The sequence below is a fragment of the Electrona antarctica genome (genome assembly GCF_951216825.1).
Source record: "Electrona antarctica genome assembly, chromosome: 12".
NCBI lineage: Eukaryota > Metazoa > Chordata > Actinopteri > Myctophiformes > Myctophidae > Electrona > Electrona antarctica.
The window spans coordinates 33,195,098-33,216,082 of NC_136793.1; the positions used below are offsets into that span (position 1 = coordinate 33,195,098).

At 41.2% G+C, this 20,985-nt stretch overlaps 1 protein-coding gene across 5 annotated transcripts; it reads left to right on the top strand.

Annotated features, from left to right (window-relative positions):
• Positions 1-263: 263 nt before the first annotated feature.
• Positions 264-20,783, top strand: morc2 (MORC family CW-type zinc finger 2). Of its 5 annotated transcripts, none has more exons than XM_079516766.1 (28): positions 264-369; positions 971-1,123; positions 3,410-3,463; positions 3,596-3,630; positions 3,731-3,799; positions 3,969-4,059; positions 4,155-4,263; positions 4,802-4,961; positions 5,074-5,185; positions 5,392-5,517; positions 5,624-5,703; positions 5,805-5,887; positions 8,430-8,515; positions 8,678-8,818; positions 9,202-9,356; positions 9,786-9,914; positions 10,013-10,118; positions 12,270-12,402; positions 12,486-12,569; positions 13,319-13,558; positions 16,295-16,543; positions 17,401-17,505; positions 17,884-17,932; positions 18,046-18,184; positions 18,725-18,892; positions 19,034-19,127; positions 19,336-19,524; positions 19,739-20,783. In XM_079516766.1, the coding sequence occupies exons 2-28, from the start codon at positions 1,056-1,058 to the stop codon at positions 19,805-19,807; spliced, it is 3,123 nt and encodes a 1,040-aa protein (XP_079372892.1). In that variant the 5' UTR covers positions 264-369; positions 971-1,055; the 3' UTR covers positions 19,808-20,783. The 5 variants fall into 5 exon arrangements, with proteins under 5 accessions (XP_079372892.1, XP_079372891.1, XP_079372890.1 ...); XM_079516765.1 differs by having other exon boundaries at positions 324-491; XM_079516764.1 differs by having other exon boundaries at positions 324-487.
• Positions 20,784-20,985: the final 202 nt, after the last annotated feature.

A 20,985-nucleotide genomic window follows, 5' to 3' on the forward strand; every position in this document is an offset into this window, starting at 1 on the left:
TGTTAACGACAACAACCTCTTAAAACTCATAACTTATAGACCAAAACAAGCATATCATTGTAGTAGTTGCTGCGAAAGTGGATCTAACCTTGCCCCACTCTACCAAGCTTTTGAAAGTCCATTTGCTAACCAGTGCTATCCGGTCCAGAGCCCGCCTACTCCTACACACATACAAAGTTTCCGCATCCTCTCTAGAACGGATGTGCAAACCAAAGACCTTGCTAGCAGTTGCATGGCAACCAACTAGCCAATCAATGCACGAGTTTTCCCACCGGCCTATGGGATGTAGACTACCTTAACAGTAAACGGACCGACTCTGGAACGACTGGGGCGGACTGTCTTCTTGGCGGCCTGTGGCGAATTGCAGATGTATGTATCCGGTAAAGGAAATAAAAGCGCCAATTACTTTATTCTTCATCGAAAGGACGTATTTGCGCCAACGCATAACACTCGATGAAGTTGGTGTCCACTTCTACTGGATTGCAAAGTTGGTGAATGTTCATTTAGATAGCTACACGTAACGTTCTTATTCAGTCTTCAGCTAGCAAGCAAGCTAACATTACGTTGCCATACAGACGCTAACGTTAGCTAACAAGCTCGCTAAGTTGCATAGGATAGGAACAACAGTAGTCCAGGCTGGCAGACGAACGTTTATGCCTTTTATGTTAACAAGTTTAGACATTCTTTCCTCCGCATCACATTGCGTGGCAAGAACTCATGTCTCATCTGAAAATACGAATAATGCCAGTGTGCAATAAACTGGCAAAATTGTGTATCTGATACAAACCTTAAATACATGGTGACCTTACGGCAGGCCTAACCACGTGAGTGAGTGGCAATAATTTGGAGGGACGGTGGGTGGGAGTGGGGTGTGTTTTGACTATCTGAAAAAATGATCCACGGTGGACTGTCAAGAGTTAAACGTGTTTCCCCGTTTTGCTGTTGCTTTGTCTCCCCACACCACCAACAGCTCTGCTTCTTAGGGGTTCAGAAATGGAAAAGGGCTTAATGATGGACTAAGAGGAGACACAAGACCAGGAAGAAAGTTACGGACAATGGCCTACTCAAACTACAGTACCCTTAACAGGGCTCAGCTGACTTTTGAATACCTGCACACCAACTCGTAAGTACAGTTTATGTACTTACTACATAGACTATATTCCCACAGTATAGGAATAAAGTGCGTCTATGGACCAACATGTTGACATAAACACCACATTCTTCTGCTAAAACCAATCCAACTCAAATGTTTTGATGTGTTGTGCTCAAAGGTTTCAAAGGTTCTATGTCAGAGATTACCACATAAATACAAAGACTGCATCTCTTACAAATAGCAATGCCAACTTGACGTGGCTCTATTGGAGGAATGTCCCCCCCCCCCCCCCCCCCCAGTGGACACAAAAGCTAATATTACATTTCCATTATTGACAGACAGTGATGGTCTCCATGTTTCCTCAGTCTCTCATTCATTCACTCCCCCTCTATCTCTCGCGTACACACACACACACACACACACACACACAAAAACAACCTTTTTGTATACCAGTACTTCTATCTACAATAAACATAATCACATATACAACAAAATACAAGCTCCCTAAAACAGTAAAACACTGGCTCATCCACACAGACAAGATTATTTTCTGGGGGGGGCATCATAGTTTAGTACATGAAACATGATGATTTGGTCAGTCAGTTTATCTGTTAAATGTCTGACCACTTCACCACTTTTCAACCAGGTTACCTATCTTCATATATTTGGTCCTCACTAATGTTCATGATAAAATACCACAATCATCTTCTACTCCGTTTGTGTCTCATAGGAGGGCTGTGGGCAGTTCAGAAACAAGATTTTTGAGTGGTGTAAACCACTCCTACAACTGGCTTTGTTAGTTTACGTGTCTGTCTGTGCTCAAAAAATGAGCACGGTTGCTATGGTCACCCAGTTCACACGGGTGTGATTTCATTACGTCAGACATTACGTCAGACCACAGCTGATCAGTCTATATAAGACCTTACACCACTCAGTTCACACAGGTGTGATTTTTTAAATATATATTTAGATTTATATTATCGTGAGAACGATGGCTTCCATTTTCGCACTGCAACTTTTCAGGAATAGAAAGCCTGCAGTTTCTACTAGCTTGGATTCCCGATCGGTTTCTGAACTGCCCAAAGCCCTTGTACAGTATGAGACAGAGACTGAGTAGAATTTTCTTTTGCTATTTTATCATGATCGTTAGTGAGGACCAATTATATGAAGATAGGTTGAAAAGTGTTGAAGTGGTCAGTGGTAAAGGTTAAACTGCACACAGAGCGTATTCATTGTTTAACATTTGTTTACACAGTTCTATCAGTATACAGTTGTACCACAAAAATCGTTATTTATTAACTTTTATTGCAACACAGATAAAACATCTTTATAGTTGTAGACAGTCTGTCGCAAGTTCCAGTTCTTAAAATTAAATTACCCATTGATTATGTTCTGGTACTCAATCTTCAAATTTAAAACAGTAATTTCCTGACTTAATCTGTCTTAATCAATTTTCTTCTGACCCTGACTACCACCCACTGTTGAGAATAGGTGAGATGTAGGAAGTATACTTCCACTTACATGAATGTGGCATACTTGCCATTCAAGAAAAAGGAAGGCAGTCCGCACACGGACTTTCCTTTTCTTTTTGTTCAGCACCTGTAGAATATTTTAGAGATGTGCGTATTTCCTTTTGGATTCTATTTCATACTTGGCATTCAACTCTTTCTGAAGCACAGTAGATGTCTAGCTCAACATGGCTACGTCTGTAAGCGAGCATCAATTCAATTCATCCACAAAGCTATATACTCAGAAGTAACATAATCCATTCTCCTTATGTTCTCATGTAGCCAAAATAAAGGAAGGCAAGCATGTACAGAATAACCCAAAAGCCATTGGGTTGCGCACGCTTATCTGACACACCATAGGACCGACGGGTACAGGCTTTAGTTTCGACATACTATTGGTCCGACTGTCATTAGAACGACAACCTACCTCAAACCCTAACCGCAAGCACGGAGCAGCGCATGTTCGCCAACCTTAATCCGGTTGTTGTTTCCGCATGTCGGTCCTATGGTGTGTCGGATAAGCATGCGCAACCCGCCACCATTATGTGTGTGTGTAGGCTGAACCAATTAGAATTCCAGCAAAACAAAAGTCATCAGGTTAACAAAATTGACAGTTGTCTACTTTTGTATTTGAAAATATTTGTATTATTCTATGCGCTTTACATTGCCAGTTTGCCATGCATCTTCTACAACGAACATTCACAAAAACGCTTCACTGACTGTCAATACATATCTATTACAGTTTCTATCTGTACTCTGCGTTCACAAATCTTTATTTTCAAAGAACTGATAAGCTCTCTGTTTTCAGGACGACACATGAGTTCTTGTTTGGAGCCTTGGCAGAACTTGTGGATAACTCCAGGTACCTGTAATGATTATAGATGGGCACAAAGATTGTTGACAGTGTGCTTTGGAAAAGCCTTGATTATACCAGAGAGGCAGAGACCATTCCATATAACAGTCTGTTAATTAGTTGTTGTTTTTAACCCCACAGAGATGCTAGTGCCACACGAATAGACCTCTACACAGGTACACATCAGTCACACTCGTACACAGTTAGGTACACATTACTACACATTAGTGTCGTATCCTAACCACATTTCCCTGACTTTTCCTGTTTGGATGACAGAAAAGAGACCTGAACTACGAGGTGGCTACATGTTATGTTTTCTTGATGATGGCATTGGAATGGATCCCAGTGAGTGCTGCACATGACACCATAATACTATTATTACTATACTTCTATACAATTAAATAATTCAAATGTATGATCAGTTAATAGATGTTTCATGATAATCCAACATGCTTGAGTGACTTGGTGTTTTTGAATGATACTGATATAGATTGATTTTTGTTGTCTTAATTAGATGAGGCAACCCATGTGATTCAGTTTGGAAAGTCTAGTAAGCGGACCCCGGAATCCACTCATATTGGCCAATACGGAAATGGATTAAAATCGTAAGAGTCCCGACTGATTCAGGCACTAATTGGATGTACTGACATAAGACAATTTTCAGAAATGACTGAAACAAGTATGTTATGTGTATCCACAGGGGGTCCATGCGTATTGGGAAGGACTTCATCCTGTTCACTAAAAAGGACAACACCCTGACGTGCCTTTTTCTATCAAGGACGTTCCATGAAGAAGAGGGACTGGATGAGGTCAGAGTTGAATGTAGCGGTGGAAAAGAGTATTTATTTATGCTTATGGCCTTTGTTGGCCATTGTGATTTAGTATGATTACTATGATATTGATTGGGACACAACAGACTTCCGCATTAGTTCCCCAAGTTTGTTCAAATTCTCCAAGGGAAGAGATCATTGCTTCAGAATGGGATTTCGGCTTAGTACGATTAATAATGTAACTTTGTCCCACAGCTCTGTAATAAATCTATTACAGACAGTCTTGTAGGTAGAGTGAGTGATATATTTTGGTTAAAACAACTTAAAAAATAAAGTTAAAGCTCAATATTGTTGGAGTGCTGTTGGCCGAATGGTTAAGGCGCATACCATATACATATACAGTATGAAAGACATGGAGATCACTGTTACTGAACAAACACTATACTAGCAGCAATAGAATATTATAGACCCATTTTGCGAACAAATCACCTAATGTACCTTAATCTAACATCTCTTGAGTGTTTATTATAGGAATGATGGCATTGTGTTCTAATAGTATCTTGTTCTCCATATTCAGGTGATTGTACCCCTCCCAACCTGGGACCTGAAGACACAGGAGCCGCTTACCTCTGACCCTGAGAAATATGCAATTGAGACAGAGCTAATTTTCAAATACTCTCCATTCAAATCTAAACAGCAGCTGATGGACCAATTCAAGAAAATTGAAAGTAGCAGTGGTAAGTGTTTTTATGTGCATGTATGTCTACTGTACTCATTCATCTGATGGTTGAGCATTGACTTGATCATTTATTAATTATTTCCTAATTTGGATGCGTGTGGTCTGTAAAGGTACTCTGGTTATCATCTTCAATCTGAAGCTGATGGACAATGGGGAGCCTGAGTTGGACGTAGAGACAGATCACCAGGATATTGTGATGGCTGGGACACCTGCAGAAGGCGTGTAAGTACTGCCTCCCCCCTGTGAAAAAAGCTCCACAGTCAATGTCCGGATGTATGGAACTGGCAGGCTGGCTGGACAGGTCGGACTCGAGGAGGTGTCCCTCAAATTACGTCTTAAATGTAATACGAACTCAAGAGTCCACCATGAAAATGTATTTTCTTTTGTTAGCTTTACTGCTGAGCATGTAAAAAAAATTTATCTCACAGGAAGCCAGAGAGGCGGTCGTTCCGAGCTTATGCAGCTGTGTTGTACATTGACCCACGCATGAGAATCTTCATCCAGAGCCACAAAGTCAGAACCAAGAGATTGTCCTGTTGTCTTTATAAACCTAGGTAAAGTGTGCAGAGGAAAATGCATATAATATTCATCATTCTGTCTAAAACTAACTTATTCCAAAATGCAGATTTTTCTAACACATTCCATGATGTTTGTCATTAGGGTTTATAAATACACATCAACTCGTTTCAAAACTCGCGCCGAGCAAGAAGTAAAGAAGGCAGATCACCTTGCCAAAATCTGTGAGTTCACTGTAATATCCATTGGCTGTTTAAGCTGTGTCATTCTGTCTTTGCGTTCATTTAAGTCACTGACTTTTAATGATTTTGTGTGTTTGTTTCAGCGGAGGAAAAGGCTCGTGAGGCAGAGAGTAAAAGAGCGGCTTTGGATCTTAAATTAGGGGATGACCTATCAAAAGAGTCACGGGTAAGCATTCAAAGATAATGCCACAGCTATTTATTTTATGTGCACTGCTGTCAATCAGCCCGTTTTCTTTTTTTTAATGATTCTTTTTTTAAACCAAATGTTGTTCAAAAACGAATACCAAAATCAGCTTCACCAGATTCCTTAATGCTTAACACTTACAGAGATTAAAATAGGGTGTGTTTTGCGTCCCAAAACGCAGTTTATAGTTATGGGATGCAATACAGTAACAACCTCTGCGTCCACGGGATGCACTACTGTACTCTGTTATAAACAGTAAAATCCACATAGGAATCGTTGTAGAACCACTAGTTTGTCATAAAAACAACACAGGCGGGCGCCATCATCTTGCTCAGAGACGAGCGCTGAGCGGTGAGCAGAGTGCAGCCTGGAGACCAGAGCCGTTTAGAGAGAGAGAGTGACGACAACAACAACATACCGTTCAGTGACTCATGAAGCTCTGTGAATAAACAGTGAACAGAGTTGTCGCAACTCTCTCATCTAAACGGCGCTGCCTCCGACAGAAAGACAGGGGAACATTTTTGAGCATGACGAGCAACTAGACCCGATTGAATGGGAAACACATCGTGTGTAACAAACACCGACACTGTTGTATGTTGTGCGTTGTGGACCGGTGTAGGGATGTCGGTAACGGTTAATTTCCCAGCCGCGTAGCCGATGGCATTATCCGGTTAATTAACGGTTGTTGATTTATAGGCTACCCCAAATGTAATATGCATGTATAGGCTACATAATTAACGTTGGTAGTCGAATGGTATACATTTATTTATGCTCCAAACAAAAAAGCAACATTAACAATACAAAGAAATTGTTGTAGGCTTAATCATCAATAAGCAACGCATCGCATCTGCACGCATCTGCGCGTCTACAGTACAGGTGTCCGCCGGTCCTAGTCCAAAACATAAATAAGTCCAGTCCAGATCTGAGCAACGGAGCAACCTATACCTATAAAGCCACTGGCCGCTTGGGCTAAGCCTTTTCTTTTTATTATTAAGGAAGATCAGCATGCATGTCAACATGTTCTGTTAGTTGACTTTTCGCTGACGAGAAAACCCTCAAACCACAGATAGCACATGGCTAACTTGATAGCCGTAAGCCGTGCCAGTGTGGGGAGACGGATAGGAGGAGGAGGAAGCAACGGCGGCTGTAAATGTTCTCCCTCCAGGCCAATAATGGATTTAATAATGCCAAGTAGGTCTCTGCGTTGATACGGTTGACATGTTATGTTGATCTCGTCTCGCTGTCACTCGCTGTTAGTTTTGACTACCGCAAAGCTACCGTTGTAGCCAACTAGCCATTGAAGTACAACAGAGAACTTTGCGCCATTGAGGGGGCAGAAAACAGTGCTCGAGCAGCGCTGTTCATGCAGCCTGGAGTGTGACAAGCTGGAGTTTGGCAGCGCAAATAACAGCAATTTTAGGCATGTGTGCAACATGACAACTGTTTTAAAGTATTGTACAGTGACAACTAGGCTACAGTCTCTGTAATGTTTATGTTGTACTATTACTAAAAACGATCTAAAATAAAGGGATTTAAGATCAGAACCAGTGCCACCACACACATTAAGATGCCCCCCCAAAAAAGTGCCAAAGACAACTGCAGGGCACTGGGGCAACAGAAAATATTAGCAAACCCATTTTCTAAACCTAAACCAACAACATAACAATTTATTAACAGTTAAAACTGGCAGAATTATTATAGATTTCATATAAAATAATATGAAATATGTAGAGCATTATTTTTATTCTAATTTATTTTGCTAGCTTCAACAATTTCTTCTTCCGTTTTATACATGAATATAACCACATTATAACCATATAAAATGAAATGGGAGTTAAATGCTGCAATTTGTAAAAAATGGCCGCGGGTGCTGCTTTAACATGATGCAGAAGGATCGCATCGTCTGCTCTGGGCCTTGGAATAAACCTTGTTTTGACCAAAAATGCCATCTGAGACAAGGAATAGGAGATACAGGCGATTGAAAGAAACGGATAGAATGGGTGATTATGGCCACGATGTGTGTTATTGAGAGCACCGGCTAGCAACCCGATGTAGCATTATGGCTTGATCAATCGAAAGCGCTATAAAAGCGCAATTGCCATTGATCTACGGCAATGACGTTGACGGTTTTATTATATAATGAGCTTTAATTGACGTAGATCTCGGCCAATGGCGGTATAAGTGTTAAGCCATTCTCTAACCTCAAAGACTTTGTAACTTACAACATCGGGCCAGTATGTTACAAATTTCACAAAGACACCACTAATACAGATGGACAGTACACATCACCCTGGATAGTTAATGTCTCTCTCAGAATGATATGAATGGATATTTACAGATATTCACCTGGGAGATACAATCTCGGTCTGAGTTGTTCCCCCGGTAATTCGATTCTATATAGAATTTGCTATTAGAAATGGTAACCATTTTAATCTCAAATCATAATTTGTGTAACATGCAAGAGCCATTATGTTACATCTCCAATCACTGGCCTCTGTCTCTTCCTTTCCCTACCCATCTCTAGGCGCTCGTAAGGAAGGCACAGGACACTGCGATGATGCTTCGGCGGGATGCTGACATGAAGAAGAAGATCCATGAAACCAAACAGAAGTAAGGCTCACAGTTTGCATACTGTTCCATTAAAACCCCACTGCCTGCCATGTGCTCGGAAAGCTGAACAGTGGCTTGCATAGTGGCTGGACAACCCATTAAAAGGTTCTCGCTGAAATGTTTCTTTATTCCCTCGATCTCATTCCTTCCTCCTCTCCTCAGAGCATTAAAGGAGCCCAAGGAGCTGAGTTTCATATTCGGGGTGAACATTGACCAGAGGGAGCTTGATGGGATGTTTGTGTACAACTGCTCTCGCCTCATCAAGATGTACGAGAAAACAGGCCCCCAGCTCGAGGGAGGCATGTGAGTAAAACACACACAATAGGATAATCAATAATAATAATAATATATATATAATATATAATATAATATAATAAAATATATATATAATTTTTTTTAGTCTATCTATTCAGGACAAAAAATGACTGGATGTGGTCTGTCCCTGGTACCTCATAAATTATAGATGTTTTGACCAAAATCTAGGGTATCTGTACTAATGACTCATTGCACACTTCTCTGAGAAGGCGATGTTACGTTACTTTTGGTGCTTGTTTTTTAAACTGTTTGATTCCTGTCAAACAATTGGATTTAATCCAATTGAATGATGGTTTGGAGACTACAATCCCCAAAATGACATTGTGTTTTTTCTAGTCAGGTGAGTGGGCAATTATTTCTTTGTTTTCCAGGGCCTGCGGAGGTGTAGTGGGAGTAGTAGATGTTCCATATCTAGTACTTGAACCTACTCACAACAAACAAGACTTTGCAGACGCCAAGGAGTATCGGCATCTTCTGAAATCCATGGGAGAGCATCTCGCTCAGTACTGGAAGGATAGTAACATTGGTGAGTTAATTACATTTTACACACACACAATGTTTTTGTTTTATTTCTGGAGGGTATCTTAAATTGATATAAATGTAGGACATGCATATATAATCATTTTGCTTCTGCCTGTGCCTTTTTAGTAATTACTAAATACTGTTGACTTTCTTTATTCTGTCTATATATTGTTTATACATATTACATATATGCATATGCATATTACATTTATTTATATTGTATACTGTTTATTATGTGATGACTAAATAGTATTTCTACTACTAGATCAGGGGTTGATGACGTAGTAAAAACGCCTGTGGTTTCCGAGGCTAATGACATAGCGGAGATGGCAAGGTCAAAGTTGTAGCTAGTTGGTTAGTTGTACTCATCTGGGTAAAGAAAACACAAGTATCCTGCATTCAGTATTAATTAACATGTTTGTTTATTATGCAGCTCAGAAGGGCATAGTGAAGTTCTGGGATGAGTTTGGCTACCTGTCTGCCAGCTGGATAGCACCTCCCTCTTCAGAACAGAGATACAAGAGACGTCGTGCCATGGAGATACCTATTACCATACAGTGTGGTGAGTTACAAACAAAGCTTGCAATAAATACGTATAAGCACACAGTCCAGAGTGACACTTGCAACACAGACACATTGCTTCCCCCCCTCTCTCCATAGATAAGTGTTTAAAGTGGAGAACGTTACCGTTCCAGATGGATGCCGTGGACAAACGCTACCCTGACAGCTGGGTGTGTTTGATGAATCCTGACCCCACCCAGGACAGGTACTCACTGAAATAGAGCCCTCCATGCGCTGTTCTTTGCATCCCACACCCAGCCACAACAGCATGATTTCTGAACACTCACAGTGATGTTCCATGTCGTCTGAAATTGACATGCTTGCGCTCGTTTCACACGCACGGCCACACGTGAGAAGAGCTGGATTTTGGCCAAAGATTTGCCACTGATCAACGTTGTGTCCCTCCCTGTCTGAAAATCCCGATACACTGGTGACCAGTGGTGTCATGCTCGTAGAACGCAGTACCACGGCGTGGTATCAGTAATTTTTTGACGTGCAGGGACAGAATGAAATGCTAGAACGCGTCCTCCTAGATTCACACTTAATGGCTACTACTTTGTATAACGACAGCTTTAACTGTTTATACCTGAGCGCACGTAGTCTATACGGTAAGCATGCACACTTGCATCAGTAGGCTATGGCTCTAGTAAGAAGAATGCCGCCTCCTCTATCAAACAGATTAATTTGTCCAAAGCAAACTTTTTAGTTTTGATAGTGTGCAGTAAAGATCATGTTTGTCTGACTATTTTAAGTCTACTTTTGTGTTTGTGTGTCTAAAACTCTCATACACTATTTAACAATAGGCGTAGGCTATGTAGCTGTTCTGTGTGTATGCCGCGATGTGCACATTAGAGACTGACACGGGAGTGGATTTTCACACCTGTCCTGTCCCACTCCCACAGAAAAAATCCTGTCCTGGACCAGAGTAAAAAAAAATCCCATCCTGTCCCACTCCTGATCCCATCCCGCTCCCACTCGAAATTACTCCCGCTCCCATCCCGCTCCTGTTTTTTTTTTGTTTTGTTTTTTTAAAGTCATTAGGAAAGGCAATTGTGTTATATGGCATTTTGTGCTACAGTATATGGCAACAGGAATAGTTAATGTGTGGTTAATATAATGCCTTCTTAAACAACACATCCTCAAAGGCCCAACACATAACAGGGTTCTTGCACCATTTTGAAAGTAAACTTTAAGTATGGAGGGGGGGGGGGGGGGGGCTGGCTGACCACTGTGGCCAATGCCAGTCACGGTCCAATTCGGCATGATTACTCATGCAGAATTGGAGATGCACTCTATCTATCTATCTATCTATCTATCTCTTCCTGCTTCTCAAGACAGATAGCCTACCAATAAAATAAAGTGGGCAGTGGTGGATTTAACTTTGACTACCAAATACAGTATATTCATATCACTATTAAAACAAAACCAAGAACAGTTCTGACTCTTCAAATGAACATAATATTTTTAAAATAATTTAAGTCCTATGACACGGTTTTTCCCTGAACAGAACTAAAAGCTTAACAGTTAACAAGTGCTTTGTCAATATTGTTATGGCTAATAGTTAATATAATAGCCAATAAAAACACAATATAGGCTAAACTAAAGCCTACGGATAGTTATAGAACCCTACTGAGAAGGGCACTTTCAAATGGGGGTCCGTGGGCTAATAAATTAAAATGTTTGGGAACCACTGGTGTAAGGGACTCTGTTGGGAGAAAGAAGGGAGACGATTTATTGTAGAACATTCGCTCAGAACAGCTGTTCAGGGAGCTAACAGGGAGCTCATGTAGCTAAACAAATGCATCAGGATGATCTGGCTATAAATAATCAATTATATCACGTCACCGGCGCGATGCAGAATCATGCACGGCCACATTGTCATGTAATTCATATAAAACTATAAAACGTCCAGCCCTACTGAACTGCATGGAGGAAGTTTTCATCCTCCTCCTGGGTATGTAGTTCTTTTGACTTGCGTCAAAGTTGACTACAACAAAAATGGGCGCTTCTGTTCTTTTGGTTGGCAGTGCGACCAGTTGAAAATGATCATTATGATCGATGTCATTCCCGCTCCTGCCCACTCCTGTTGACTTTCATTCTGTCCCGGGAATCACGTGACCCGCGGGAGTCCCGACAAAATGTCATTTGTGTTGGGTCCTGGGGCAACCCATTCCCTGAACACAGAACACAGATTGGATGGGTTTATTGTACTTTTTTCCCATGTGTGCCCAGCCATGTTTCTGGGCGTGGGAGTGGGAGATTCTTTCAGTTCACATTTTACTTTAAAGTCCATGTACGAGTATGAAAACCCTGTACTGTAGTGATCGTTGTTCCCATGCGACTACATCTGTTTCAGGTGTGACGCTGCAGAACAGAAACCGAACCTGCCATGTGGAATTCTCAGGAAAGACAAGCCCACAGCTGAATCCAAACAAAAAGAACTGACAGACAAAATCAAACAGCAGCAAGAGAAACTCGAGTCCTTGCAGGTATCTCCATTTATAATCAAACAAACCTTCTCATACTCCATTTGTGTACCTGAGAATTTACAGAAGATTTATCCTCCTCTTAGAAAACCACCACTATCAAATCTGCTGCAGATGTGAGGAAGCTACCACTGGAGGTCAGCATGAGGCCATCTGAGAGTTCTTCACAGGTACCAAGCAAACTTCTCTCATTCACTTTTTATGTTGTAGCACTAAAGAGGCCAGCTGTCTGAAACAGCACTGGTCTGTATGCTCCCTCTATGCATGCATGTATAGTGTTGTTGAAGATATCTATAAATCGATAAATATCGATTCTGAAAAATAAAAAGGAAAAACTGAAACTCTGAAAGAATATATATTCAAAGATTTGAGGCACATTTACACGTTTATTTAAAAATAGCAGACCTACAAGTTCATAGGGCGGCACTTGGTGCCGTGCTATGAGCTTGTAGATCTGCTATTTTTCAATAGCTAAAGTATAACATAATGCTAGAAACACCAAAAGGGGTTCCTGCCCAAAATGGGTTAACCAACAGGATAAAGTTGACGTCACAGGACTCGTGGCTGTGGTTCACCTGTCACTTCTAGTGGCGCACCTCAAAGCAGTGCACGTCCCACATTTGAATGACAAGCTTGTAGAACTAATTATTAAATCCACTTTGTGTGAGAACTGCTGATGGTCACTTTGAAAAACAGAATAACTTATATCTTGTATGAGTAACAATTATGTACAATATTTTATGTTTAAATGATTTAATTAAAATTATTGGTTAATGTATAGTGATTGATTTCCATAATCGTTTAAAACGTACTATTCCCAATATAAACATAAAGGTTTGAAAAACAGCGTAGTAGTCTTTATGCAAACTCTAATTCTGTTATTTCATGCATGTTTTGTTCCCCTGTCTTTGTCCCCAAGGCCACCAGGTCCTCAACACGTCCCCGCTCTCCACCTCTCCCAGCTCACCTGAAAAATGCCCCCATTGCCCCTCCGACGCGAGGCACTCCTCAGCGCCCCACGCGGACACCCGCAGCGTCCGCTCCTGCTCAAAAAGTTGACCTGTCCAGACTCAGAGCAGCAGCAAAGGCTTCTCCTCCTCCAGTCAGGCCTGCCTCCAAAGCTCCTGCTAAAACACCCCTACCCGTACGCAGCTCACGGGTAAGTTGTGGTCCCTCAGTGTCTCACATTATGTTTGAGGTTTTGAGCTGAGAATAGTTATTGTGTCAAGAGTCTACTGTTGCTGGAAGAGATGTGACCCTTCAACATCGGGTCAGCTGTTTACACCATTAGGAATGGGCAGGCTCAAAGCAAATTGAAAACTTCCTGAACTGGCTATAACTAGATAACGAACAGCCGTTTCTCTGATAGTTGATGTAATTTCCCAGGGCAACATTCACAAACCAGACTTTTGCAAAGCTGTTATTGTTTACAACCAGAAACAGTCTATAGGCTGCTTAATAAACCGATTTACTGATCATTTTACTTTATCAGACATGCAAAAGTGTAGCTTTTCGGCAAAGAATCTACGTTTTTATTCCAAATATGGCACCTGTGTGATTTATGCAAATGTATGCAAACAAAATGTTGATGTCGATCTCTGGGGGTGCTACACCCCCCAGAACATGATTGGGTGACCTTCTTTACGTGGGGCTCGAAGTTCATGTGTTTATCGAAAAAGACACCCAGATGTTTCGCAGTGTCAGTCATGTTGGAAGCCAGCGGGCCCAAGGAAAGCCGGATTGCGTTAGTGATGTTTTCAGGGCCTATGACAAGGATCTCTGTTTTGTTAGCATTCAACTGAAGAAAGTTAAGTGCCATCCAGTTATTTATTCCAGCTAAACAATCATGCAGGATATCGAATTTGTTGATGTCATTGTGCTTAAAGGAGAAATAAAGTTGGGTATCATTGGCGTAACAATGATAGGATACACCTTCAAAACTATTTATAAGCGCACCAAGTGGCAACATGTAAAGGGAGAAAAGGATAGGTCCTAAGATGGAGTCCTGGGGGTCAGAGGAGCTGAGGAGGAAACATAGCTGTCGACAGCGACAGACACACTTCTATCTGACAGGTAGGAGGAGAACCATTCCAAGGTCAAACCACTTAAACCTACCCACTGTTGGAGCCTGCCGAGAAGGATGGAATGGTCAATCATGTCAAAAGCTGTGCTTAAATCAAGCAGGAGCAGCACTGAGCACTCGCCGACATCAGCCTTCATAATAATGTCACTAGAAACTTTAAGAAGAGCGGTTTCCGTACTGTGTTTCTGACGGAAACCTGACTGAAATTTATCAAAAATATTATTGTTCAGAAAATGTTGAAGTTGGTTACAGACTACTTTTTCCAGAATTTTAGAGATAAACGGGAGTTTGGAGATGGGTCTGTAATTGCTATGGACTAGTGGATCAAGGCTTTTCCACTGTTTTTTTCAAGAGAGGTTGAATAATTGCATGTTTGAAGGAATTGGGCACACAACCAGAGGATATGGAACTGTTGATGATAGTCAAAATGTAGAGGCTTAAGTGGGAATAGTGTCACCAGGACTGGTAGAGGGATGCATTTGTGTGACAATTGGGGAAGTGGGAGTGACTTTGATACTCTATTAGCACTTGCCTAAGCATGGCAACTGTTCTTCCTGGGGTCCATCACACCCAAATACAAATCTCATACACACAACACAATGTACAATCGTTCACCTACAAATATTAAGAAACTGGTTTATGATATAGGAAAGGAAATAATTGTATAGTATCATTGTACATTTATATATATATCTCCATGATCTCGACCGCAGATGATGATGACATATGATGTACATTTCATTAGGGTTACCATACCATCTTACAATTTTAAAACAATGCTGTCCTGTGTGTCAGTAGGTGGGTTTCCATCAAAACATTTCGAAAATAGGAAGGGAATAAGTAAGTAATTCGAAAAAAGAAAAGCGTATTTTTCTTGTTTCCATCCACTGATAAAATTCTTCTTTGGAGATATTAAATAAGCAGTAGATGGCGCTATTTTGCCAGTCAAGTGAGACCCGCAGAGAGGTGCATATTATCTGACATTTATTTTACCGTTTGATGTCTGAAATCTGATAGCATCTGCATCACACACTACAGGATAATCTTACACGATTATTTTATCATGTCACACACACACACACTTGCATGAAGTCCGCTGTCCAGATGGGCCACTGGGACAGGCTGTCTTTCAAACAGGCTGTTAAATAAATAGGCGTGTGTTTTTGACTAGACAGGGACTGGTATAGTTTCGTTTTCAAAGTACAGGGACGATCGGGACCCCTGCCCTGCGACTTGACAGTACATTTCCATTTTGGCCGTGTTGATGTCGCTTCTGTTGTTGACTACTAGTCTCCTCTCGTCCGTTTCGTTCCGAGCTGTTTAGGAGAAATATCACCGATCTAACTTCATGATCAACGGCGAACGCCCTCACCGGGGAGAGCAAAAGAGCCTCAGCCTGCAGACAGAGGCTTCGAGACTCGAGTGTGTAAATTTAATAATTTATGTATCCACATCCCACCCACCCTCCCGTTCGATCACTCCACAAGTCCACTACTCGCCATCGCGTGTGTTTTTTTCTTTTCCAACTGTTCAAAAGTGATATAATGCGAGTTCAATGTTTTCTAATTAGAAATATTTTCCGCAAGTGTTTCCATACCCCATTTGCGCATTTCACTTTTTCGATATAGCCCCAAAAGCCGCCACCTTCAAGCGAAAAAGTGTTTTTGCGAAAAATGCAGACTTATACGCATTTTGAGGTGTTTCCATCCAGGAGATTTTGCGAAAGAACCTTAATGCACAAAAAAAGGCTTTATGGAAACGCACCTACTGATGTATGGTTCTGTATTTGTGATATCCTCTGTCCTTCCACAGACCCCACCCAGAGCTCTACCTGCCAAAACAGCTGCAAGCCAACGCAAGAGAATAATAGAAGAGGAGGATAGTGAGGAGGATGAAGAAGAGGAGGATGAAGAGGAGGAGGAGGAGGAGGAGGAGGAGGACGAGAGTGAACAAGAGAGTGAAGAAGAACCCCAAACAAAGAAATCCAAGATGGCTGCAGCAGCTGGTACCCGGGGGAAACCTGTGGAGAAAGCAACACCTCTCAAACGTGGCAAGATTGAGGTACACAAACAAAAGTTCAAAATGGAGATTGTGTCATCCATTTCATCACATGTTGGATAGGAAGGCTGACGAGCTGTAATGAGTTGAGGACTTGAGGTTCCAATCCTACTGTAGGTCAGCAAGGGGTTCAAGTTGTTAAAGAGGCACATATTTAAACCACTGCACCAGCCTCCCCATCACACTAGAAATGCATTGGATAGACCTCAGCTGCTTTGTCCTGTGAGAGTGATTGTTCTAATTCAGGTTCAGATTGATTGTTACTGGAATTGTCTGGGAAGTATCATTCAGAGCTGTAACAATTCTGTCTTGGAGTGATTCCGTTTGATATGTTTAGTTAAGCCTTAGGGGTTCCCAAACTGTGGTGCGTGCACCCCTTGTGGTGCTCGAACGCTCTTTAGGGGTGCATGACATGAAAAGGGTAATGGTGGTTTTATGGTGTTATTTAACACAAACTGCAAAACCATGTAAAACACTGTTGTAAGGAGATGTATAGAGCAGCTGTGGGAGTGTACAGCAGCATGTCTCTCAGTACAGTGACATGCTGTGATTATTTGCCATAATCATTAAAAGATTATCATTTTCGGCCAAATACAATGAGACTGAGCGCTGGGGGGTGTGTCAGCTAGGTTAGGAGGTAACTGGGTGCATGGCCAAAAAGGTTTGGGGACCGCTGAGTTAAGGCAATCCACTACAAATACTGTGTAGTGGTGTGGGCCTTCAGAAATCTAGAAGGCCTTTATCATCAATATAATTGCTTCCCTTGGATGACGAGATGGGTACACTTCAATTGAAAGGGGTTTCCTTATAAAGTAAACTACAACTCCATTCAGAGCCCCTTTGTGATGTTGACATTGCAGGTGGCCACACCCCCTCAGCCAGAGAAGAAGGGTGTAGGTTCTACAACAACACGACAACCCCTCATACCACCCTCCCCTGTGCCCAAAGCTGCCCCACAGGCCAAGGTAGAATATACCCCCACTACCCACCCGGTCCGACTACTAACCCACTCTCAAGTGGAGCCGTGTCGATTTCGTCCTCGCATCTCACAAGGTTTAAAGGGCTTTTCTCTGTCATCTGTTCTAGATGTGCTGACTGACTCTTCCAGTTAACCTCTCTTTGAGTAGAAGTATCTATTTCCTTCTCTAATAAACGACTTTCTATGGAGCATGTCATTCATACCTTACCACTCCAGTCCAACTAGGCCTACCACCTTTTTTATTGCATTTGGACAGGAATCATTTCTATTTCTCGTTTTCATTTCTCCACCTCGCCACGGAAATTAACATTCTGTACTTGTAATGGCCCTTGATAATGGTGTTGATAATTGTTTTTGTCTGTAGGCATCTGAAAAGTCTCCAGTGGAGGATCCAGAAAAGGATCCTAAGAATGGTAAGGCAGAGAGACATGGGTCTCCACTACTTTACTAAATGAACCAAGGTTATATATAAGCTGCAAACTGCTATGAAGTGGAACTATGTGGATTTCCTTCCCTCCTACTCTAGATAAAGGTTTGCTGGTTGAAGTGCGTGTGAATAAGGAGTGGTTCACGGGAAAAGTGGTTGCTGTGGAGGCCAACAAGCACAATGTTCGTTGGAAAGTGAAATTTGACTATGTTCCCAGAAATACACAGAAAGACCGCTGGTAAGTTCCAGTTGTTTATACTGATTGGGTTGCTTTCACATATTCATTGATGATGGCCGAAACCCTTTTGCATAGAATGACTGCAAATTTCTAATTACTCAGACTATTTGAATGTTTTATTTTGAAAGTTTGTTCAATGTTCACGCCTGTGTGAATTGAGGGGCACTCTAATCATCGTACATCATCCAATAACAAAATGAATATACTTCCTCATGAATTCATATGTCAACTTATGTTATTATCTTTTAACCATTTAATGTTGGCCCAAAAAGCTGATTTGCTCAGACACATAAAAAGTAAATTCTTCATTCATTGTCAATGATGGCATTTAATGTTTGTGTTGGCACAAAGAGCCGATTTGCTCAGACACATGGTGTAAATTCTCCTTTCATTGTCTATGGCATTTAATGTTTGTGTTGGCAAAAAAGCTGATTTGCTCAGACACGTAAATTCTCATTTCATTGTCAATGGCAAATGTGACATGACTTATGACAAAAAATGATTTTTTTATGGGCCAATTGCACTGTGTTATTTGCAAAGGGTGTTCAAGGGCAGTGATGACGTGCGGTTGATGCGACCTCCGTCTCCAAACTCTCAGACCCCGGACACACAGCAGGAGACGGAGAAGGGGCCAGCACCCATGGAGCCTGACACCACCCAACCAGGAACCAGTCGAGAGGTGACTGGCAGCCTGGTCACCATGATCAGGTAAGCTGACATCTGTCCCTGGCTACACTAAACCACTAAGTTATTGTCACAAGATTCTAAATACGAGGCTAGAAATGGTACATTGTTTTTAGAAAATGGGTGATTCTTCATTGAGTAATCTGTGTGGTGTGTGTTCACCAGAAACCTGCTCCGCTATTTTTTTCCTCCTGATTTTCGGATCCCAAAGGATGATGTCAACAGCATGACGGCAGAGGAGCTGGTAGCCTTTCCATTGGTGAGTCAGATCTCCGATTTGGGGGTTTGACCCTCAACTCAGAATTTGTTCAAACATGGTTTTCATTTAATTGAGTATTTAAAACGTGTATACCTCTACTATGTGTAAATGGATCATGGCCAGCATGCTTCACAGTGCTATTAATAGTTTTGAAATAGTTCTGATATTGTGTCTCATGGTATATTTGTGACTTTTCCTCTGTCTTTAGCAAGAGTATTTCAAGCAGTATGAGCTGGGTCTCCAGTCGTTGTGTAATTCCTACCAGAGCAGAGCTGACGCCAGGGCCAAAGCTGTGGAGGAGAAAAGCAGCAATGCTGAGATCAAACTGAAGGAGGCAGATGAGAAGCTACAGAAATTGCGAACCAATATTGTAGCACTTCTGCAGAAAGTACAGGAGGTAAAAAAAAAAAAAGAAGCTTGCTGGTTATTATTTTAAACCCTACTTTTGTGATATTGATAATGTAGTTGGATTTTAAACTCCACTTGAATCTTTCCATCAGAGAGATTGTTTTATTCTTCACTGCCATTATAACACTGAATATAGTTACTGTATATTTGTTATGTCTTCACACTTAAACACACACTTTAATATGCCAATCTGATACTTCTAGGACATTGACATAAACACGGATGATGAACTAGATGCCTACATAGAGGACCTTCTTACCAAAGGCGAGTAAAAAGGATGGAAGAGAACCGATTGAAAGGGAAGAAGAGGCCCACATATGCACATAAATGGACCGAGTCAATGGACTGGACTAACAGTTGCACCTGGGACTTGATAGTTCTCTAAAGACTGGATATTCTTTCATGCATCTGAGTTGGAGGGACATGAAAGGTCCCTAAGCACATCTGAGGATGTTGTCAATATGTGACTGTCCCGCTCGTTTCATCAGAACTTTATCTTGAGCTTTTGGTTTCAGTGTTTTAGTTAGCACCAGCATGCTCTCTGAGTTTCGGAAAGTCCTGCATTGGTCCGGTTGAAACGAGCCTTTTGGTCAGAGCCCTTTGTCTCCTTTTTAGTCTTTTTATATACTCACTTCTGTATGTTAAATGTGTTAAACTCTACAACCCCAATTGATGGTGACTTAAACTGTTATGTTTAATACTGTTTCTGTTTATTTCAAATGTTGTGACGATTATTTTTATTCCTCGTTCTTATCTGTGATTGGATTAAAAGAATTTACCAGGCACTCAAATCAATAATTCCAGATGCAACTTCACCGGTTGGGTTTCTTCAGTTTAGCGCATATTCAGTCTCTTCAATTTGTGCTAATGCAAAACACCTAGTATCAGATCGGTGTTGCTTCTTACCTTCTGTATCCTGGTTCTACAGAGTACAACCAAGTTTGTGTGTTGGTGAGACACCCACAAGTCAAAACTCCTTACTGCGTTTTATCAGTATGGTTATTTCACATAAATCCCTCCTTCCAGTTATGTGATTATGTTTATTTTGAAATCACAAGAAGAAAAAACAAACATTTGTGGCAAAACAGTTTTCAATTATGTTCGGATATGTTTCATTTATGTTGCTCTGTTCATAATTATACAGTACAATGATCGAAGAGATTTTAAAATAGTTATGGGATGTTCTACTGTATTTTTGACACGCTTTACATGGAACAATAAAACAAATACAATAACCACTCTAAAGTATCCAGGCTAATGTACTTTTTATTCTTAGGTTTGGGGATTGTAATAATAATCTGCTATAGTATGTTTACCATTTTGACAAATATTTGATTTTGAGTGTTGTGTATGTGTTGATTGATTGAAAATTTTATTAACAGTTTGCAGAATTACAGTACATTTCAAGCACAAACTCAATACAAAGGCTGTTAACTGTGAGTGGACGACC